The sequence below is a fragment of the Aquarana catesbeiana genome, linkage group LG04 (assembly GCF_042186555.1).
Source record: "Aquarana catesbeiana isolate 2022-GZ linkage group LG04, ASM4218655v1, whole genome shotgun sequence".
NCBI lineage: Eukaryota > Metazoa > Chordata > Amphibia > Anura > Ranidae > Aquarana > Aquarana catesbeiana.
In genome coordinates this window covers 234477690-234501796 of record NC_133327.1, presented here as the reverse complement: position 1 = coordinate 234501796, position 24107 = coordinate 234477690, and the positions used below count along the sequence as shown (strand labels likewise).

At 43.7% G+C, this 24107-nt stretch overlaps 1 protein-coding gene across 2 annotated transcripts in view; it reads right to left on the bottom strand.

Moving 5' to 3' along the window:
* PIK3CA (phosphatidylinositol-4,5-bisphosphate 3-kinase catalytic subunit alpha) overlaps nucleotides 1–24107 on the bottom strand; it is a 242171-nt gene that overhangs the window by 72144 nt on the left and 145920 nt on the right. For both annotated transcript variants that reach the window (XM_073626255.1, XM_073626254.1), the window contains 5 exons: nucleotides 15659–15823; nucleotides 7260–7363; nucleotides 2865–3036; nucleotides 1752–1858; nucleotides 1407–1528 (listed from right to left, as the gene is read on the bottom strand). In XM_073626255.1, the coding sequence (XP_073482356.1) occupies nucleotides 1407–1528; nucleotides 1752–1858; nucleotides 2865–3036; nucleotides 7260–7363; nucleotides 15659–15823 (670 nt within the window). The remainder of the gene's footprint in view (nucleotides 1–1406; nucleotides 1529–1751; nucleotides 1859–2864; nucleotides 3037–7259; nucleotides 7364–15658; nucleotides 15824–24107) is intronic.

Below are 24107 nucleotides of genomic sequence, written 5' to 3'. Positions count from 1 at the left end.
TCTCGCCCTAGTCGGCCCCTCCCTGCCAGCGATCTTCTGGGACACAACACAGGTCCCAGAAATTGGCTGGACAATAGCAGAGTGCAGCGCGACTCGCGCATGCACACTGGGCTGTGAAGCCATGAGCTGTCACGGCCGTGTGCCCACAGTTGCTATGACGGCGCCGGGGAGAGGAGGGGGAGAAGAGCAAAGCTCCGGACGGCCGCATTACTGGACCGTGGGACAGGTAAGTGCTGGTTTATTAAAAGTCAGCAGCTATGCTTTTTGTAGCTGCTGACTTTTTGTAAACTAAAAAACAAAGCTGGGAAAGACTCAAAAAATAACCCTATAAAGAGATAAAAGATTACAGGCGTAGCTATCCTCTAGGAATACTGGGTAAATGCCACGAGAACCACTAGGAGAGCATGGACTGAGGTCCTCCAGGTAGCAGGACTGTTCTGTGTGTTTTAGTGAAGACATGTTGTATTTGTACATTGGTAATACAACTAAGTCCAAAGCGAGGCAAGGCCTCAAGTACTCACAAACCCAGGCAGCTGGTGCTGATGAGAGTTTCAGGAAGCCAGAAGTGTCCAAGTTACTGTAGGACGACAGTGGAAGCAGACCAGACACTGGAGAGCCACATAGTGCTTTGGAAGCAGGAGCCACAGCAGTATGTTGCTTCCCCCAAGCTAAGCATGTGCAGCACTGCACCTAGCAGATGACGTCAGTGCATGGTCCCCCAGTCCCCCGCAGTAAAACCAGTGAAAAGGCACCAAATAGTGCAAATGGTGAAGTAGTTTAAGCCTAACTTACCATGTGAGCATTCAGAGACAGGGTCTCACCTAGATCTGTGCCATGGTTCTGGACCTAGAAAATGCTCTGTGGCTAACCAACACAAGAGGTCTGGAAAGCACCACAATGCAGACTCCATTGTCTTAAAGTTACCTTCCAGGCTAGCCCCACATGTCTAGTCCAGTGGGGGTTTGGGTATTAACTCCAAAGCTAATTCTGAGGCAAGGTTTGCATGGATAACTGCTACACATGGCCCAGTTCAGGCAGCAATGTAGTGAGGAATTGTCACTAAAGTCACCAAAGAAAAAATCCACGAAGCAAAAAAGTCTAACAAAAATACACTTTTGTCAGAAAGTTGAAGTAAAGGTGTCCCATCTCCAATGAAACCAGCAAAATAGGGAGGCATACTGGGAAGAGGAGGGGTTTATACGGGGGGGGGTTGGATTACAATTTTTCTGTTTGTCAGTGTCCCAAACTCTTAAAGGCGGCATTATTAACAGACTTCCTGTGTCTCAGTCCCTCAATAGACAAAAAAGAAACCTGCATTAAGAAAAATGAAATGCAGCCTAAAGTGAGTGTAACTCTCAAAAACAAGTACAAGATGCATCAAAGATAATGGTGCATTTTTAACTCACCATCTCCATTTTTAAAGATGATCTCGTTATTCAGGAACAGCATCTCAGACATAATATCTGGATTTTCCCAGTTTAGCCAGAGCGGCCTTTTTGCAGAAGACATTATTCTGCACTCTTCTAGCCTACAGAGGAGAGTACGAAGCTACATTATAAACCTTTTCACTTGTACATTTGAAACTTTATTAGGCTAATGGCATAAATATATCTATCATTTATACAAAGCATGAATGCAAACTCAGCTTATCATTTCACCAAGTGTTAACAGCATAGCTGTGGCATGGGGAACTAGCGCCTAATGAACTAATATTCTGTAAATTTGTACAAAAACCAATAGTTTGAATATACCTGAGGTTTCCTAGCTGGTGAGCAGGGTTAAGGGGTGAGGTAAAGCCTTGTAATGCATCCATGAAATCTGGTCTCTTCATTTGCTCAACTAGAAACTTCATCTGGACCTATAAAACATGATGCAATCAAGATGTAAAGTAGTATTATGGTTTATCCTTCATGTGGAAAAACACACAATTACCAAAAGTAATGGGGCACCTGCCTTTACACGCACATGAACTTTAATGGAGTCTTAGTCCGTAGGGTTCAATATTGAGTTGGCCCACCCTTTGCAGCTATAACAGTTTCAAATCTTCTGGGATGGCTGTCCACAAGGTTTAGGAGTGTGTCTATGGGAACTTTTGACTATTCTTCCAGAAGCACATTTGAGAGGTCAGGCACCGATGTGGACGAGGAGGCCTGGCTCGCAGTCTCCGCTCTAAATCATCCCAAAGGTGTTCTATCGGGTTGAGGTCAGGACTCTGTGCAGGCCAGTGAAGTTCCTCATCCATGTCTATGTACCATGCTTTGTGCACTGGTCTAAATCATTTGGTGGAGGAGGGATTATGATGTGGGGTTGTTTTTCAGGGGTTTGGCTTGGCCCCTTAGTTCCAGTGAAGGGAATTCTTAAGGCGTCAGCATACCAAGACATTTTGGAAAATTTCATACTACCAACTTTGTGGGAAAAGTTTGGGGATGGCCCCTTTCCAGTTCCAACATACCTGTGCACAAAGCAAGGTCCATAAAGACATTGATGAACGAGTTTGGGGTGGAGGAACTTGACTGGCCTGCACAGAGTCCTGAACTCAACCTGATAGAACACCTTTGGGATGAATTAGAGCGGAGACTGTGAGCCAGGCCTGCTCGTCCAACATCAGTGTCTGACCTCTCAAAAGTGCTTCTGGAAGAATGGTCAAACATTCCCATAGATACGCTCCTAAACTTTGTGGACAGCCTTCACAGTAAAGTCGAAGCTGTTATAGCTGCAAAGGGTGGGCCAACTCCATATTGAACCCCTACAGACTAAGATTGGGATGCTATTAAAGTTTATGTGCATGTGTAAAGGCAGGCATCCCAATACGTGTGTGTGTATATTTATTATTATTATATTTATTTATATTACTTGAGACTTACCTTATGAGGCTCATCTTTCTTCTCCTGCTTTAGGATATCTGTGAGGTTTATGAGTTTTTCCATAGCCTCCACTTGTCTACTTAGATGCTTGAGGTACATGCCACAGGCTCGGCAGTATGATTCCAGCAATAATCCAAACCTCTGGCTCACTGTTTTGTTGTGCATTTCTGACCTAACAAGACAAATTCAATATATGTTAATGTTATTATAAATACACTAATTTTAGGGAAAATCTATTATCACATGATGGAACTAGACAAGGTTTGCTTACACTCCAAAATTGTTTCCCACATGCACTAACATACATAGGCAATTTATTTATGATAAAAGAAAAAAAAAAAAAAAAAAAAGTACACAGCGTAAAGTGTCATTAACCACTTCCCGCCCGGCCTATAGCAGATTGACGGCCGGGCGGTGGTTCAGTTATCCTGACTTGGCGTCATATGACGTCCTTCATGATAACAGCCACCGCGCGCCCCTGGTGGCGCGGATTGCGGCGATCGGTGGAGTGGTGTGTCAGTCTGACACACCGCTCCACTGATCTTGGTAAAGAGCCTCCGGCGGAGGCTCTTTACCACGTGATCAGCCGTGTCCAATCACGGCTGATCATGATGTCAATAGGAAAAGCCATTGATCGGCTTTTCCTCACTCGCGTCTGACAGACGCGAGTAGAGGAGAGCCGATCAGAGGCTCTCCCGACAGGGGGTGTCTGCGCTGATTGTTGATCAGCGCAGCCTCCCCTCAGATGCCCGCACTAGATCACCAGGGAAGCCGTCAGGACCACCAGGGAAGCGGGCAACATGTGGATGGCCAGGTATGTACCCCATGGCCATCCACATGTGCCCAATGTGCCCAGTCTGTGCCAATCAGTGCCCACAAATGGGCACTGACTGGCACCATTATAAAGCAGTGATGCCCAGCAATGCCACCCATCAATGTCATCAGTGCCACCAGTGTCAGTGCCACCCAGTGTCCATCTGTGCTGCCCATCCGTGCCCACCTATCAGTGCCACCCATAAGTACCCATCAGTGCCGCCTATGAGTGCCCATCAGTGCCGCCTATGAGTGCCCATCAGTGCCGCCTACGAGTGCCCATCAGTGCCGCCTACGAGTGCCCATCAGTGCCGCCTACGAGTGCCCATCAGTGCCGCCTACGAGTGCCCATCAGTGCCGCCTACGAGTGCCCATCAGTGCCGCCTACGAGTGCCCATCAGTGCCGCCATATCAGTGCCCGTCATTGAAGAAGAAAACGTACTTATTTACAAAAATTTTTAACAGAAACAAAGAAAAACTTGTTTTTTTTCAAAATTTTCGGTCTTTATTTGTTGCGCAAAAAATAAAAACCGCAGAGGTGATCATATACCACCAAAAGAAAGCTCTATTTGTGGGAACAAAACGATAAAAAATGTGTTTGGGTACAGTGTTGTATGACCGCGCAATTGTCATTCAAATTGCGACAGCGCTGAAAGCTGAAAATTGGCTTGGGCAGGAAGGTGTCTAAGTGCCTGGTATTGAAGTGGTTAAACCCAGACTGTGAAAAACTCTCATTGCATGCTATAGATCGTTCATACTCACAAAGCCACTGAAGCATTCCTTATGTGTAGAGTAAAATATACCTGGTTAATTTTTCCTTGAGCTGTCCCTCCCATCTGCTCTGCATGCCCACTGCATCCCGAGATTGTGTAGACCAGCTGGTGTCCTCTACAGAGCATGCTCAATTTCAGTTCCCTTCTAAGCTCTTAATGTCCTCATTTTTCTGATCAATACAGCCACATGACTATAGAGTCACATATGTGGGCGTATACACAGTGGTTAATGACAGTCCACTCCTTCCCTTCACCATGTCCTCCTATTACTAAACACTATGGGGGTGGGATATAGTATGCTGACTGATTGCATTCACTAAGAAACTCACCAAAAAGCTAAGTTTAAATATAAAATCGGTATAAAATATATCAAAACTAATTGAGAATACCTGTAAAGCAAAAAAAGATACTTGGATGCAGATGCTGTCTGAACAAAATGAAAGCTAGTGTCAATTATCTTTGACTCTGCCTACACCATTAACATAAAAAAGGTATGGTGCTAACACTAAATAAGTAAACCATTGCTTAATACTCAATATCTTTAAACCACTGAATTGACTTGCTGCTGCCCCTTTAATTGTTTTAAACACACTATAAACATATATTTAGGAATAAAAAATAGGCGCTTGCAATAATAAAATAAAACAAGATGAGTTTGAGGTGCTTGTTTGCTTCCGCCTCCCTTCCGGTGCCACATTTGTACTTTTTGGAGGGGGGGGGTGTACCTGTTTTTGACAGGTACCCGTCCCTACTTCCAGGAGAGCTTGCTGCAGGCCTTGCCTGCAAACCCCAGAAGTACTTGCCCATGCAAAACGTCACCGGATATATAAACTTCCAGGTTCCCGCCTCAAAGCGTTTCACCAATCGGCGTCCTCAGGAAGCTAGGACGCTGATTATTGCAACTGCCTACACAATATCAATGCACAAAAATACACATTTGTTTCTCAATAAAGATGTGTAATTTAATTTAAATCGCTCTTCTGAAAAGTTTTTTTTTTTTACCATGTGACTGGCACAGCACCAATCAGGGCTGGTCAAACATAGACTCCTACTGTAGAGGGCATACATCAGCCGAGTAATAGAAGATCCTCCCCAAGGATCTTTCCCTGCAGATGCCAAAGAACAGGGAAAGATCATGTGACCGCACAACAGCGTTGCAGGAATAAGGTACCAAGAGGATTAAAAAACAAAACAAAAAAATACAGTGACATCATATATAAGATTAATGTGGATTAATTATGGCAAATAACACTTCTTTGTTTAGTATCACTTTATTATACTTACCCTGAGTGTCCTTACCTTAGGTGAGTAATATAACAAAATTCCAGGGAACGCAGAGTAGAAAAAATCTCACTAGGAGTAACTTCTGCACTGGGCTGCAGTGTCATCCTGCAAGATTTGAATTACCCAATATTCCACAGCATCTTGTTGGAAGGATAGTGAAGTCATCATCTGCATTATGGAAGCCTGCACAAGTTTAAGTACCGTATTTATCGGCAAATAACACGCGCCGGTGTATAACACGCACCCCAAGTTTAGGAGGGAAGTTTTAGGAAAAAAAACTTACATTTGAAGTGTGTATCTGCAGCCTTGCCCAGTGTCCATCTGCAGCCTTGCCCAAAATTGCAGCATTATCGTTTTTTTAATTGATTTAGCCACCAAAGATTTTTTAAATAATTGCGCCGCTCATCTAGCAGTCCCGCCCCTTGGCCCGGCTCCTATAATGGACACTTCACTAGTCCAATGGCGGCACGTAAAGGCTAGCACCCAGTACACGCCGCTCGGTCTTTTTCGGAGACGCTCGCTCTTCCACTCAGACAGCAGGGAGGCGGGACAGCGTGACTGCGAGCGCAGCCGAAAGGAGCCGAGTACACAGTACACTCGGCTCAGTTCGGTCTTTTTCGGCGGCGCTCGCTCCTCTTCCCCTTACAAACAGCGGGGATCAGCGTAGAACACGCACCCACAATTTTCCCCTGATTTTAAGGGGAAAAAAGTGCATGTTATACGCCGATAAATACGGTATATCGAATTTTTTTTAACAATGTTTTTTCTATTTTAGTGCAACAATTTGGCATGCTGAAGTGACCTTCAGTAAATAAGCAGACCTTGCATCCTGGTCACAAAGGAGCAAAAAATTGAAACATACATATGGGGGTCCACAAAATATTTAATTAAAACACATATTTTGGAACACTGTTCTACTAAGAATCTAAGACGCTCCCTGTCATTTACTATATCTTTTTATTCTGCATTCATTAACACTCATGTACTGCATCTCTTTACGCAACCCTGTATCACAGCATTAGTTAAACAGTTTGTCTGTTTTCTCTTTTACTGTATAGGATTTTTCCCATTATTCCAGATGCATCCCTATGGTCCTTCCTGCATGAAGGTGTTCTGGGGGGCATCATGTTATCACCATGTAAGCCCTCCCTGCATGTATAAGCTCTGGATAGAGCTTATACATGCAGGGAGGGCTTACATGGTGATAACATGCATGTATAAGCTCTGGATAGAGTTGTACCAATATTACTTTATACTTGCCTATAAAGCAGCGGTTCTCAACTCCTGTCCTCAGGACCCACTAACAGGCCAGGTTTACAAGATAACTGAAATACATCACAGGTGAGATCATTTGCTGTTCAGTGATTGCAGTATTCTAGTCTGCATCTCCCCAAGGTAATACATAAAATCTGGCCTGTTAGTGGGTCCTGAGGACAGGGGTTAAGAACCACTGCTATAAAGAGAATTAAAAAAAAAAAAAAAAAAAAAAAGGAACTAACGTAACAAAGCAATTTTGTGGACTTACTTTAGGTGCCAGAAAAAGAAGTGTCCTATTCTTTGATTAGTTAGTGCTTTCTTGAGTAAACATCTCACTAGTAAATTGTCTAAGTATTGTTCATACTTAAGGACCTGCAAGTAAAATAGAAATAAAGTTATACTTTAAACAAACTTCTTTCTCTGCTCAAGACTAGGGATAAGCCGAACACCCCCCTGTTCGGTTCGCACCAGAACATGCGAACAGGAAAAAAGTTTGTTCGAACACGCGAACACCGTTAAAGTCTATGGTACACGAACATGAATAATCAAAAGTGCTCATTTTAAAGGCTTATATGCAAGTTATTGTCATAAAAAGTGTTTGGGTACCTGGGCCCTGCCCCAGGGGACATGGATCAATGCAAATAAAAGTTTTAAAAACTGCAGTTTTTTCGGGAGCAGTGATTTTAATAATGCTTAAAGTCAAACAATAAAAGTGTAATATCCCTTTAAATTTCGTACCTGGGGGATGTCTATAGTATGCCTGTAAAGGGGCGCATGTTCCCCGTGTTTAGAACAGTCTGACAGCAAAATTACATTTCAAAGGAAAAAAAGTAATTTAAAACTACTCGCGGCTATTGCATTGCCGGTCCGACAATACACATAGAAGTTCATTGATAAAAAAGGCATGGGAAGTCCCCACAGGGGAACCCCGAACCAAAATTAAAAAAAAAAAAAAAAAGACGTGGGGGGTCCCCCTAAATTCCATACCAGGCCCTTCAGGTCTGGTATGGATTTTAAGGGGAATCCCGAGCCAAAGTTAAAAAAAAAAAAATGGCGTGGGGTCCCCCCAAAAATCCATACCAGACCCTTATCCGAGCACGCAACCTGGCAGGCTGCAGGAAAAGAGGGGGGGACGAGAGATTATTTAAATGCTTCTTCTTTCTTCCTTCATCTTCTCCTGGTTCTTCCTCCGGTGTTCTCGTCCAGCATCTCCTCCGCGGCGTCTTCTTCCCTTCTTCTCCTCGCTCCGCCTCCATGATGGCATGGAGGGAGGCTCCCGCTCTTATCTTCATCTCTTAATCTTCTTTATGTTCTTCCCCGGGCCGCTCCGCATCAGGGAGCCTCCCCCCATGCCATGAGGAGAAGAAGAAGAAGAAGAAGAAGAAGAAGAAGAAGAAGAAGAAGAAGAAGAAGAAGAAGAAGAAGAAGAAGAAGAAGAAGAAGAAGAAGAAGAAGAAGAAGAAGAAGAAGAAGAAGAAGAAGAAGAAGAAGAAGAAGAAGAAGAAGAAGAAGAAGAAGAAGAAGAAGAAGAAGAAGAAGAAGAAGAAGAAGAAGAAGAAGAAGAAGAAGAAGAAGAAGAAGAAGAAGAAGAAGAAGAAGAAGAAGAAGAAGAAGAAGAAGAAGAAGAAGAAGAAGAAGAAGAAGAAGAAGAAGAAGAAGAAGAAGCCTCCCCCCATGCCATGGGAAGAGGAAGAGGAAGAGGATTTAAATAAAGGAATTGTCAAAAACGGTCTCGTCATTTTTGACTTTTTTTACATTTTGGCGCGGGGTTCCCCTTAATATCCATCCCCCACGTCTTTTTTTTTTTATTTTGGTTCGGGGTTACACACTGTTCCTAAATACAAGGTCAGTCTCTCTCAATCTTTTCAAGATGGAGGAACCCTTAAAATGACACCCAAGTCTCAGGAAGTCAGGCCCCATTACACGTAGTCATAAGGAACAATGCTCCTTACAGTACTGAAAAAACCCTCCATGCAAATACCTAAAAAGTGGTTACTAATTTGAGAGACAGAAATTGCTCATTGGAACCCGCAAACAACCTTTGAAGGAACCCTGGCTGACAAAGTCTGAATAACCAGCAGAAATTCCATCATATCCCTGACATTAACCACTGCCTTCCGCAGATATACTGTGTGGCTGCGCAAACCAAGGTACCTGTACCTCGGTCCATGCATGAGATAGCGTGGACACACGTCCAGCGGACTCAATGTCCACCGGCCACCTGCAATCGCGATTCAGATGGCAGAATGGGGATCTGCCTATGTAAACAAGGCAGATCCCCGTTCTAACAGGGACATCTCTGAGATCGGCTGTTCCTAGTAATCAGGAACAGCAATCTGTGTTGTCCCAGTGAGCCCAGCCCCCAGGCAGTTAGAACACACCCAGGGAACACAGTTAACCCCTTGAACGCCCCCCTAGTTTTAACCCCTTCCCTGCCAGTGTCATTTATACATTGATCAGTGAATTTTTTTTTAGCGCTGATCACTGGGTTGGTGTCACTGGTCCCCAAAAAGTGTCACTTAGGGTCAGATTTGTCCGCTGCAATCCCGAAAACAAAAAAAAAAAAAAAAAAAATCGCAGATCGCCACCATTACCAGTAAAAACAATAAAAAAAAAAAAAAAAAAAAGAAAAGTCCCTAAATCTATCCCCTATTTTGTAGACGCTATAACTTTTGCGCAAACCAATCAATATACAATGGGATTTTTTTTAAACAAAAATATGTAGGATACATATTGGCCTAAACTTATAAAAATCCTATTTTAAAAATCTAATTTCTTCATAACAGCTTACCTGTAAAATCCTTTTCTTGGAGTACATCACAGGACACAGAGCACCATAGTAAATACTATGTGGGTATATAGACACCTTCAGGTGATGGACACTGGTATACCCAATACAGGAAGTTCACTCCCTATATAACCCCTCCTCCTACCAGGACTACCTCAGTTTTTGTAGCAAAACAATATACTTAAACCCCAAAAAGAGGGGTGGGACCTCTGTGTCCTGTGATGTACTCCAAGAAAAAGGATTTTACAGGTAAGCGGTTATAAAAATCCTATTTTCTTTATCGTACATCATGGAACACAGAGCATCATAGTAATTACTATGTGGGAAGGGAAGAGACAACCCGTAGGGCACCCCCAGACTTGAGGACCTATACTGCTGCCTGCAGCACACTGTGCCCAAATGCGATATCCTCATGCCTTCTTACATCCACCTGATAAAACTTGGCAAATGTATGTATTGAAGACCGAGATGCGGCCATACAGATCTGAGCTACGGAGGCCTGGTGACGCACTGCACAAGAAGCACTAACCGCCCTGGTAGAGTGCGCTTTGACTTGAAAAGGTGGAATTTTACCCCTTAAAGCATAAGTCTGAATTAGAACTTGCCGAATCCACTTAGTGACAGTGGATTTCGACGCTGCCTGTCCTTTCTTAGGACCCTCTGGCAGTACAAATAAGATATCAGTCTTCTGGATCTGAGCAGTCGTCTTTAAATAGACTTTGACCGCTCTTACTACATCAAGACAATGTAGTGACTTCTCTTCCCTGGAACATGGTTTTGGAAAAAATGATGGCAGGACAATATCTTGGTTCAGGTGGAAACCTGAGACTACTTTTGGCAGAAAACCTGGATGAGGGCGCAACACCACTCTGTCCTCATGAATAATAAAGTATGGCCCTTTACAAGAAACAGCAGCCAATTCCGAAGCCCTCCTTGCTGAGGATATAGCAACCAAGAACACTAACTTCCTTGTCAGAAGGACTAAGGGAATATGCTGTATCGGTTCAAATGGCTGTTTTTGTAACACTGACAAAACTAAGTTCAAGTCACAAAGGCCTAAAAGGTGATTTAACTGGCGGATTAAGCCGCATCACCCCTTGCATAAAACCCCGGACTAAAGAGTGTGAAGTAAGCGGTCTTTGAAATAAGACCGATAAAGCTGAGACTTGACCCTTAATAGTACTTAAGGCCAACTTCATCTCTACCCCCAATTGTAGAAAGGCAAGAATTCTGCCTATGATATACCTCCGAGGGTGCCAACCCTTGGATTCACACCAGGAAACAAAAGCCCTCCAAGACTCTATAATATATAGTTCTGGAAGCTGGCTTCCTTGCATTAATCAAGGTAGAGAGAACTGACCCGGAAAGCCCACGTTTCTTCAGAATGTGAGTTTCAATAGCCAAGCCGTTAAATTTAGCATTCGTAAGGTAGGATGGAATATCGGCCCCTGCGTACCAGCACCTTCTGGGCCATGCTGGGGCTACCAGAATTACTGTCTTTCTTTCTAGCTTGATCCTGCAAAGAAGTTGTGGCAGCAAATGAATAGGGGGGAATGCATAAATCAGTGAGAACTGATCCCACGGGGTCACCAACGCATCTGTTCCGCGAGTGGATCCCTTGTCCTGGACACAAAGTTGACTAACTTCATGTTGAATCTGGATGCCAGAAGATCTACGTCCAGGGTCCCCCATCTTTGGCAAAGAGCCCAAAAAATGTCAGGGTGAAGGGACCATTCCCAAGGGAATAACTGCTGGTGACTCAGGTAGTCCGCCTGCCAATTTCTACTCCCGGAATAAAGACTGCCGACAGGCATGGAACATTTTCTTCTGCCCAAGTTAGAATATGGTTCACCTCTGTCTGCACTGCAAGACTCTTGGTGCCCCCTTGGTGATTGATATAGGCCACAACTGTGGCATTGTCGGATTGTATCCTGACAGGCAAATCCCGTAACCTGAAAGTCCAGGCCTTCAAAGCCAGACGCACTGCTAGAATCGCTAGGATGTTGATGGGCAAGGCTTTTTCGGTTCTTGACCACTGTCCCTGGACAGTTGTCTTCTCTAGCACTGCTCCCCAGCCTAAAGGGCTGGCGTCTATCGTTACCACCTTCCGGATAACTGGTCCGAAGGATTTTCCTTTCAGCAGATTCTGGGTTAGTAACCACCAACTGAGGCTTTGGGACACCTTTGGGGACAGCCTCATTGGCAAGTCTAAAGCTTGAATGGTTTTGTTCCAAGCAGACAGGATACTGTTTTGCAACAGTCTCGAATGGAACTGGGCATAGGGAACCGCTTTGAATGAAGCCTCCATCTTTCCCAACAACCTCATGCAAAGGCGAATGGAGGGTCTCCTTTCAACCTGACCATCCGTACCAGCTCTCTTATGGAGTTGACCTTTGCCTGAGGAAAGAACACCTTTTTCTGGGCTGTGTCTATGATCAGGCCCAAACACTACAGTTTTTTTAGCAGTTTTAAGGAAGACTTCTCTAGGTTGAGAACCCCACCTAGACTTACCAGGTAACTGGTTGTATTGCGTACACTTTGCTTCAAACGAGCCACCGGCTGGTCTATTAGCAATAGATCGTCTAGGTCCGCCAAGACTGTTATGCCCTGTGCCTCCTAACCTGGCTAGAGGTTGGGTCAGCACCTTTGTCAACGCCCGGGGTGCTGTAGCTAGCCCGAAGGGCAAGGCTACAAACTGAAAATGCTGCTGTTCTATCTCGAACCGCAGAAATCTTTGGTGAGCAGGAAATGTAGGGACATGCAGATATGCATCCCTGATGTCGATAGTCACCAGAAGTTCTCCTCCTTGTAGGATAGAAACCACTGACCTGATCGACTCCATGCGAAAGGAGCAGATCTTCAGGAACTGATTTAGATTCTTTAGATCTAGAATGGGTCTGACATCTCCATTCAGTTTTGGTACCATAAAGAGGTTTGAATAAAACCCCAAACCTTGCTCTTCTGTGGTGATTTGTATGATCACCCCCTGAGCCAGTGATCGGTCTAGTGCCAGAAACAGATTGCCTTTTACCTGGATCTTTGGGAACATTTGACCTTAGAAAACGAGACGGTGGAAACTCCTGAAATTCTGGTTTGTATCCTAGAGACACCGTGGAGATGACCCATCTTTCCTGAATTTCCTCTTGTCAGACTTCTGAGTATTGCAGAAGTCTTCCCCCCACTTTGGCGAGGCTTTAGAGTTCTGCTTTGCAGGTTTCAGGTCCCAGGCCTTCTTCTGTGCCTGGGCCTGACCCTGAGGTTTTCTTATAGAGTTTGACGCGGAGGCCGTCACCGCTACCTAGAGGCGGATGCCCTGGCGCAGGGGAAAGAGTCTGCTTAAATGATGGGCAAGTATACTTTCTTTTGACTGGAAAAAGAGTACTTTTCCCCACTAGAAATCATTTGGATGTATTTGTCCAAATCATCCCCATGAAAAGGAAAACCAGTCAGGAGCCTTTTGCAAGGTGCTTCGGCTGACCAATTTTTTAACCACAGGATCCTACGCATGTGTACTAGCACAAGCGCAAGGCGGGACGCCTGGTGAATAGAGTCTTTTATGGCGTCTATGGCAAAACATAATGCTTTTGGTAGTTTGGCCAAATCCTGGGCTTGTTGTGCAGGGACCTCCTTTAGGGACTGACAGATGCTTATTGCAGCGACTGCGGGCTGAGTAACAGCCCCTGCTAAGGAAAAAAAGGATTTTAACAGGAATTCCAACCTTTTATCTGTTGGATCCTTAAAGTGGTTGTAAACCCTCAGGGACCACTTTTACCTACAGGTAAGCCTAGATTTAGGCTTACCTGTAGGTGCAACAAATATCTCCTAAACCCACACGGTTTAGGAGATATTTGCAAAAGACTGGCACCGATGCCTACGGCGCATGTGCCATAGACAGCAGCGCGCAGGCGCACTGAGCATGCAGCTGCTAACGGCGATCATGCCATTAGTGGCAGCTCTCTCGCGCATGTGCGGGAGTGACGTCATCGCTGCTCCAGCCAGTCACAGCGCCGGAGCCGCGATACCCGGAAGTCACTCCAGGATAGATGGCGGCGATTGAGAAGACCGAGGGTTGCTTCGGGGGCTTCCATCTCAGGTAAGTTATTCATAATGAGCTAGTATGAGTAGCTCATTATGCCTTTGCCTTACAGGGTGTGGTTTTTTTTTTTGTTCCTGCCTTTACTTCCTCTTTAAGCATTTGTGCATTGTCTACTGGACAAGTTAGACTTTTATTCACACTGGAAATCGCAGCGTCAACTGCTGGTACATTCCATTTTTTGGTGAATTTCTCCTCCATGGGATAGAGAACTGAGAATCTCTATGGAGGGAAAAAATGCTTATCCGGGTGATCCCATTCAGCATACATAAGCTTTTCTAGTAATGCATGGACAGCAAACGCATGAATAGGTTGTGAAGGTTTTAAGGAACCCAAGAAAGAAACTGAACTTTCAGCAGACTCCGTTAGGGGTAACATGAAAGTAGAACGAACCATCTCCGTAAGAGATTGTAACAGCAATATCTCAGATTGCGAGGCTGAAAAGGGTTCATCTACCGTTGTTTCCTCCACAGAGGAGTAATTGGTTTGTTTTTCCTCATCCTGTACCCACTGTTAACTTGGTAAGGGGTCTGAGGTGGGGGCGGGGGGGTAGAGGAACATGTCAACTTTGTTCAATTAAGAATCCCCCCTGGCTGCTGAGACTACACACATGCTGTTTTAGCTGGACACTGAGCTGCCGAGAGCAACGTACCAAAGTATGTGCATTTTACTCCCTCTGATAGAGACTTTAAGGCATACATTTTACTCATGGAAGAAAAAAACCACAGGTGGACTTTTTACAGTTCCTAGGCTTCTTCCCTTACCTCATCCTCGCTGCAGGATACTGCTGTAACAGATCCAAACTTCACCCATCACAGCCGCTGCATTAGCAAACCTTCAAGGACCGGGTGCATTTTTATCGGGGTTCCACTCCATTGGACCTGTATTAGCACCTTATCAGGAAAAACTTTAGGTAATGTAGGCATGACCAAAAAGCCCTGGGTCTCAGGGTCCAGCCCTGCAAACAGAGGCGTTACAGGCAAAACCTTGTGCTTCATATAAGAGGCCCGGGTACCATCCGCCTTGGCCTCAGTGGCAACTTTGGATGGATCTGGTCTATGGAGGCTGTTTAAATCCAGTAAGGATCCCTCCAGTGGAGCTCTTCAAAGCACATCTTCACTCGTGACCAACACCTTAGACACTGGCAAAAAAACTGAGGTACTCCTGGTAGGAGGAGGGGTTATATAGGGAGTGAACGTCCTGTATTGGGTATACCAGTGTCCATCACCTGAAGTTGCCTATATACCCACATAGTAATTACTATGGTGCTCTGTGTTCCATGATGTATGATAAAGAAACATTTTTTTGGATGTGTATTATAGCAGAAAGTAAAAACAATTTTCTCTTCAAAATTGTCGCTCTTTGTTTATAGCGCAAAAAATAAAAACCGCAGAGGTGATCAAAAACCACCAAAAGAAAGCTCTATTTGTAGGAAAAAAAGGACATAAATTTTGTTTGGGTACATCGTCGCATGCCCGCACAAATGTCAGTTAAAAGGACGAAGTGACATATCGCAAAAAATGGCCTTTTCATTAGGGAGTAAATTCTTCCAGGGCTGAAGTGGTTAAAGAACACTAGCCGTATGAATTTGAAGCCTTGTGATCTCCTGCTGGCATATAGAGCACTTCAACCCCTGAGCTGCTAGTGGAAGTAGCTCTTCCCCTTTGTAAACAGAGTAATGATCTAGACCAATGCATTAATCTTGTGGTTCTATGTTCCCCTCAGCAAAACCTAGATAGCTGCATGCACAGTGAGGAATACAATTTTTTGCCAACAGAAAGGTTACCTGTACAAGTTGAATTAAATACTGTGACAGCTTGTCATCGGTCAAATACTTCTCTAAACATGTAACTGCAAATGATCGTACTACCCTATCTGGGTAATTGAAATCCAGCAGTTCCATTGCTTGTTCAGGTCGGATTGCAGGCCAGTCTTTAAGCAGACAATACATCTGTAGAGAGAGGAAAAAGTGTGGCAACTGATAAATACTGCATAAAATACTGTTTACACTAAATACAAGGACCCCCTTATAATGTAGGCGATAAAATATTCAATGACAAAGTGAAACAGTAACCTTTACATTTCTGCACACAAGTGCATCCATAGATAGATTAGGGAAAGGTTATTTTTATTTATTTTTTATTTCAGGTACTTGTATAGCGCCGTCAATTTACGCAGCGCTTTACATATACATTGTACATTCACATCAGTCCCTACCCTCAAGGAGCTTACAATCTAAGGTCCCTAACTCACATTCATACATACTAGGGACAATTTAGACAGGATCCAATTAACCTACCAGCATGTCTTTGGAGTGTGGGAGGAAACCGGAGTACCCGGAGGAAACCCACGCAGGCACAGGGAGAACATGTAAACTCCAGGCAGGTAGTGTCGTGGTTGGGATTCGAACCAGCGACCAGGGGCATAACTACCACCATAGCGACCCATGCGGGCGCTATGGGGCCCGCAGCCGAGTGGGGCCCAGTGAGGATAAGTGCACCGCCGGCACAGTCTCCCAGCCAGGGGAAGAGAGAGGAAAGGAAGAGGCGAGTTGTCCGTATCAGCAGAGAGCTGAATTGCCCGATGTAAGAGCTTTCATTAGAACTTCCAGTGTTCCCGGGGCTCACGTCACATAGCTCCACCTTTTGGCCCGATGCCTTTGATAGACAGAATGCCGATCCAATGCGGGACATGTGATGTCATCAAAGGCGTCGGGCCAAGAAGTGGGGCTATGTGACGATGAGTCCCGGGAAGACAGGAAATTCAAATGAAAGCTATTACAGCAGGCAATCCCGCTCTCTGCTTATCCGGGTGGCTTGCCTCTTCCTCTGCATAGGTGGGGCTGTATGGGGCACAGGCAGACCAGGCTGTATTGGGCACAGGTCACGCTGCATTGACACTAGGGCAGCTGTGGGGGGGGCTGTTTGCAGGGGGGCCCCCATACAACATTTTGCTATGGGGTCCGGCTATTTCTAGTTACGCTCCTGCCAGCGACCCTTCTTACTGCTAGGCGAAAGTGCTACCCACTACACCACTGTGCCGCCCATAGAACCCTTGTCAGGTTTAACTGCTATTGGGGCACCAGTCCCCGGTTCTGGGGACATTTTACTAGACAGAAAGTGAAGTAATCCCTCTACTGTTGCCTTTGATAGCAGTAAACCTGACAAAAGTGCTTATGGTTCCTTACCTTATCCAACACTACTTACAGTAAAAACAGATTAAAAGTAAATCAATAGACAACTGGGGTATACTGCTGCCTTTAGGTGTAATTAAACACTGGCAATTAAAAAAGGTCAATGTTCAGCCAGGTATAACCCCTTCCCTTGCCAATATTCTCTAGTGTCCCAAGGTGATGGACATTATAATACAGGATCAAAAATTGACAGAGTAGGGCATAGTTGAACAAATAGGGAGTTCCAGAGGATGGGAGAGGCTCTTAAAAAGTCCTGGTGCTCACAGAGGGGGGGTGACAAGCGAGCTAGCGAGTAGGACTTGGAAGGAAAAGAATGGATGGTTTGGGTAATATTACGAGATGAGGTTGGTGATGTAGCCGAGTTTGGGATGGGTTTGTATGTTATGATAAACTAAAGGAAAGATAGTCTTTGTAAAAAGTAGTATAACCAGGAAGTGAAATGGCGTGTTCTGATCACCATACAGTATTATATTCATTATCTTACCGTTACTTTAAATTGGCATCCATTACTGACAAGAACTGTAGTATATTACTCTCAATTCCTGTCCAGCAGACATTTTACTTATTTCTTGTAAACTGCTGTGAAGAAAGCATGTGAAGGCCTCCACTGTTTCTTAATATAGGCCTTGGAAGCATAAGGCTGTCATTAGTATTTAATTAAGTAGCATGTGTTCTACTAATTCAACTACATTTTTTATGTGTGTTTGGTAGTACTTTTCTGTCAGGGATTTCTTTCCGCTAGGCCACATTTTATGTTAAGCAAAAAAACGAATAATAAAAGAACCAACACACTCTGTAATTAAATATGATTATAACAGACTGAAGGTATAATATGGCCTCGTCTGTATAAGATTAATGACAGTTGCTAACACCAATCAATAGTGGGTGTGTTCCTCTGAATTCGTGCAGCCATGACAAGAAAACAAAAGAAAAAGTGAATTCATAGATGAGGAACATGCAATTAACCATTAAATGGTGATGGTACCTGTGTTTTCAGGATATTTTTGGATTGGTGTTTATAGTGAGCTTTTTCAATAAACAGTATTTAATTATTTAATTCGACTCTTGCATGTTCCTCATCTATGAATTCACTTTTTCTTTTGTTTTCTTGTCACATTTTATGTTAGCTAGTGCCTTATAGTAAGAGCATGCCTGAAACTACTTTCATTTTTTGTAATGTAATGTTTATTGCTAATGCATACTTTTATAATTAGGGTTTTGCAGTTTTACAAACAAAAACAAAATCTAATTCTCAGTAAAGATTACAACCGTTGACCCTTCAGTCTCAGTTTTTATTGGGAAGTTGTTAGCTGTCTGCCAAGTACTTCAAACACATTGTGAGGGCAGAACAGTAAAAAGACTTACACAGCGGACCTAGTCTAAGGAAGAGTGGATTCATTCTAATCAGCCACAGTCATTACAGAGAAGTAATGTGTTTTATCATGGCGCACACAGGCTATGATACTACACCAGCCATCCCTCAGCATACACAAGCAGGGGAAAGTAAATACAGTATGCCAAGGACCAGGTCACGCTGCACAAGCTATAGAGCAAAGATGTCAAACTGGTGGCCCTCCAGCTGTTGCAGAACTGCAAGTCCCATCATACCACTGCTTTTGGGAGTCATGCTTGCAACTGCCAGTCTTGCAATGCCTCATGGGACTTGTAGTTCTGCAACAGCTGGAGGGCCGCCAGTTTGACACCTGCGCTCTAGAGTCTCTAATCAACCGGATCAGACATCAGCTAGTGCTGAAGCTGCTAGGTCCAAGCACTTGGACCTTGGAGCTGCTGAAGAACAGTACAGAGAACAGTCTGTGATAGAAACACAGATGACACCTGTCAGTGCAATCCAATGCACCTGTGAGTATGTACAAAACAACGCAGTTACAGAAGTAAGACAATAGAGGAGCGCAAGTTTTTTCTTAAGGACAAGAGCATTTGTTTCAGATGCTGTGGTTCAACTCAACATCTTGCAAAAGACTGTGTGAAAGCAATAAGATGCAACGAATGCAATAACGACAAGCATCTGTCTGTGCTGCACCCAAGACCAGCACCATGGAGAACAGAGAATCTGGCAGCCCAAGAAGATCATGGTGGGAAGCAAAATGAGTGCAACACCAGCAATAACCTTAACGTGCACTGAGATCTGCACAGAGACATTTAGCTCTAGATCATGCTCCAAGATATGTTTAGTCAAGGTGTATCCTGCAGGCCTCAGAGAGAGGGCAATCAGAATGTATGTTGTCTTAGACAAGCAAAGTAACAGATCTCTGGCAAGTACAGAGTTCTTTGACCTCTTCGGTGACAGAAGTATACTCCGAATAATTTGAAGACATGTTCAGGAGTTATGGCGACATTACTGAGTAGAGTAAGCAACTACATCATTGAGTCATTAGATGGGAAAACACAGCTGACACTCCCTACCCTCATAGAATGTGATATGATACCAGATGAATGATCAGAGATCCCCACACCTGAAATTTCACATCACTACCCTCATCTGACACAAACAACAGACAAGATCCCAGCACTCGACCCAGATGCTGCAATTATCCTTCTACTAGGAAGACACATACTGAGAGTGCACAAGGTCAGAGAGCAGTACAATAGGCCACATAATGCACCATTTGCACAACGTCTTGGCCTTGGATGGGTCATCATTGGCGATGTATGTCTGGACGGAGCTCACAAGCCTGCAAAAGTGAATGTCTACAAAACAAGCATGTTGCAGAATGGCCGCACATCACGTCTTAGCCCCTGTACCAAAAGGATACAGATTAGAGAGAGACTAGCCAACCCAATACAATGGCAGAAAGTTCAGAGCTGAATGGATGTGACTGCCTCAGCTGAAGATACAGATGAGCTAGAATGCAAGGTGTTTGAAAGAATGTGAGATGACAAACCAGCACCATCTGTTGAAGATAGCCTCTTCCTTGGTATCATAGACAGAGAAGTCTTAATGGATGAGTCAAACAGTTGGGTAGCTCCACTACCTTTCCGTTCACGTCTACATCAGCTTCCTAACAACAAAGGACAAGCAGTGAGCACCTCACCTCCTTGCGTCGCACTCTGGACAGAACGCCAGATAGGAAAAAAACACTTCCATGATTTCATGCAGAAGATCGACAGTGGTCAAGCGGAAAAAGCACCACCATTGGAAGAAAAACAAGAATGTTGGTACTTACCAATATTTGGAGTGTATCATCCTCAGAAATCAGGACAGATATGAATAGTATTTGACTCCAGTGCAAAGCATGAAGGCATCTCCTAAACGATGTCCTCCTAGATTCCGAAAAAATAACTTGTTGCAGTAAAAGCAGATGTACAACAAATGTTCTACTGTTTCCTTGTCCGCAAAGATCACAGAGACTACCTGAGGTTCCTGTGGTATGAAGATAATGACTTCAACAGAGATGTCACAGAATACAGGATGAAGGTAGTGTGTTCAGGAACAGCCCCCCTCCAGCTGTAGCTATCTACAACCTGAGACGAGCAGCTCAGGAAACAACAACATGGTACAGATGTCCAACAGTTCGTCATGAGAAATTTTTATGTGGATGATGGACTCCCTTCTTTCTCCAGCAACAAAGAGACTATCGACATTCTGAAAAGAACAACAGCCTTTGTAACCCCCCATCACCATGCAAGGCAAGGCTCTTATAAGAGAAATTGCTATTGAACATGAACAAAGTGAATAAGACATGCCTCTACCCAAGGAGAAAGAAATGCAGTGGAAGTTTGAGGGACTCATTATAGATCAAAGAGTTTTCTAGACTCCAACACAGGATGGAACTGTGGGAGTTTAAAATAGCGCAGTGCCACGTCCTAAACGTGAATAGTTAAATAGACAAATTGGACTTTCCAGGCACCAATTATAGAAAAAATATATAAACTTTATTACACACATAATACAAGAAAAGACATTTAAAATATTGCAAATAAAATGCAAACAATAGCTAAACCTCTCCAATGTGGATCATAAGAATCAGAAACATATCCATACAGATATGTATCACTGTATTAAATTATGACATACAAAAAAGGAGGGACTCATTAATAGAGCTTGAACAACTCATCATCCAAAGGTCATATGTCCCGGTTTCTTTGTCTGCCACAAAGCAAAGAGAATTGTGCATATTCCCAGATGCATCCACTATGGCTATAGCAGCTGTAGCCTAGCTTAGAGTAGTGGACTTTGAAGGACAAAGTTATGCTGGGTTTATCATGGGAAAGTCTAAACTAGCCCCACGTCCAGCTCAAACTGTTCCACGCTTAGAGCCTTGGCTGCTGTCTTAGCAGTGAAAATGGCAGATTTGATCGTTGCTGAACTAGACATTGAGATCCATTCAGTGAAGTTTTACACAGACAGCAAGATTGTGTTAGGATATATTCATAATGCTTCGAAAAGATTCTACATGTACGTGTCAAACAGAGTGACCTGCATCAGAAAGTTCCCGTATCAGAACAGTGACACTACATCGGTACAGAAAAAACTCAACCGATCATGGGACTAGATCTGTATTAGCGGCTGTCCTCAATCACACTAACTGGTTCTTAGGTCCATATTTTTTTACTAGATCAGAAACCGAAGAGATCACCCAGTTAGAGACCTTTGAACTTGTAGAACCAGATAACGACAAAGAAGTACGGGAACAAGTTACAGCGTTCGGTACCATAACTACTAGAGGCAATCTTGGCGCACACAGGTTTTAAAGATTCTCCAGCTGGAAGTCACTCATTTGAGCAATAAGAAAGCTTATTCACCTAGCCAAATCCTTCTGCAGAGCTACCAACGCTGACAAGTGTAATAGCAATCATCTTACGCAAGCCAAAAATCATCAGATGTGCTCAGCAAGACGTTTTCAAAGAAGAAATCTTTCTTAGAGAAAAGATCTCCAAACATAGTCCACTCAAAAAACTGAACCCTATATTTGACAAAGAAGGAGCAAGAAGAATTGGAGGTCGCTTGTCAGCAGTTAATAAGACTGTCGAAGAGAAACACCCCTTTATCATGCCCAAGAATCATCACGTTTCTTTTCTGCTAGTAAGACACTATCATGAGCAAGTTGCACATCAGGGTCGCCACTTCAGTGAGGGAACAGTCCGGTCAGCTGGATTATGGATCATATAAGTAAGCGACTAGTCTCCAGTGTAATCCACAAATGTATAATATGCAGGAAAATTAGAGGGAAACTTGAAGAGTAAAATATATCAGACTTCCCTGCAAATAGATTTGCTTCAGACCCACCATTCACTCATGTTGGTCAAGAGGTCTTTGGTCCCTGGAACATCTACTCTCGCTGGACCAGAGGAAGCAGTGCAGAAAGTAAAAGTTGGGCTGTTCTGTTCTCTTGCATGAGTACTAGAGTACATTGAAGTGATTGAGTCTTTGTCTACCTCAAGCTTTATCAACGCAAGATTTTTTTCTATCCGAGGACCTGTGAAGCAACATTGCTCAGATCGTGGCACAAACTTTATTGGGGCCTGTAAGTGAGTTGAAGATCATTACAGAAGACATTGAGACAAGTGCTTATCTTCAAGATCAAAGAAGCACTTGGACCTTCAATCCTCCTTATGAGTCACATATGGGACGAGCTTGGGAGAGGATGATTGGAGTGGCTTGTCACATTCTGGATTACATGATTCTGAAGGCTGGCTCTATTCGCCTTATGAAGTTCTCACCACACTTATGGCTGAAGTCATGGCCATCATGAACACTCAACCTTTAGTTCCAGTGTCCACAGATCCAGAAATGCCAGCAGTTTTGACACCTGCAAAGCTTTTGACTCAGAAGATTGAAACAGTGTCAGCTCCCATAGGAGACTTTGGTCTCAAAGACCTATACACCAAGCAATGGAAGAAAGTTCAGACAACTGCGGCAAATACTTTGCTGCAGGCCAATAGCCACCATCCTCCCTCCTTGATCCGCGGCATACCGGTGGGGGAGTTCATATGCTATTCGACATAACTGCTCCTCCACTTCACAGTTCCAACAGGAGGTGGTTGAAATGTATGCGCGGTTCAGGGAGAGAGGATATTCTCATCAAAATATAGGACGGGCAAAAACTAGAGTTATAGCTCGTGCTTGGAGTGAACTTTTTGGATGCAACAGCAAACTATGCGAATGCTTCACCTCCGAATGCTCCGGTGAGAATGATCACCAAGTTCAGATCACAATAGAAGCAGGTCAGGGAAATCCTGACCAGGCATTGGCATATTCTAACCAAGACTCCACTGTTACAGGAGATAGTTGGTCCTCTCCCCTTGATGGTGGCAAAACGTGCCAGAAATCTACAAGATAGTTTGGTCCACTCGGAATTTTGAAGGACCCCCACCACCAATTGGTTGACCGAACTATCAAACCTGGTATGTACACATGTGGGAGGTGCAGGATTTGTCAGTATGTTGACAAAACTGATACATTTACAAATGCAGAGATCAAACAATTTAAGATCAAACAGTTCATAAATTGTTCTACCACAAGGGTGATCTATATGCTCACTTGTCCATGTGGGAAAGCCTATATTGTTAAAACCAAGATGTCTTTAAAAACCCGGATAGGTGAGCACATCAACAGTATCAATAATATAAATAAAAAAAAAAAAAAAAAAAAAAAAAAGGAGAAGAAGATGATGAACGCCCCCTGGCTGCACATTTTAAACACTTCAATAAAGGGAACCCAAGTGGTTTGAAAGTAAAAAAATTGGATTTTTATAACAGCTTACCTGTTGCTATTTATGTTAACATATTTATGAACATCTTGATATTTATGCTGTTTTAGCTATTTTCTGTCTTTTTTTATTGTTTGCTGTTCCATATGCCCCGTTCGCTTTTCTTGGGCTTGCTCTCCTTGTTATTATTATACAGGATTTATATAGCGCCAACAGTTTATACAGAGCTTTACGATTTAAAAGGGAGACAATACAGTTATAATACAATAAAATACAGGAGGTTTAAGAGGGCCCTGCTCAGAAGAACTTGTTATTTCCTTTACTGAGTGATATTTAACTTTATTAAGGCTGCTTAGATAGTCTAATTAGAC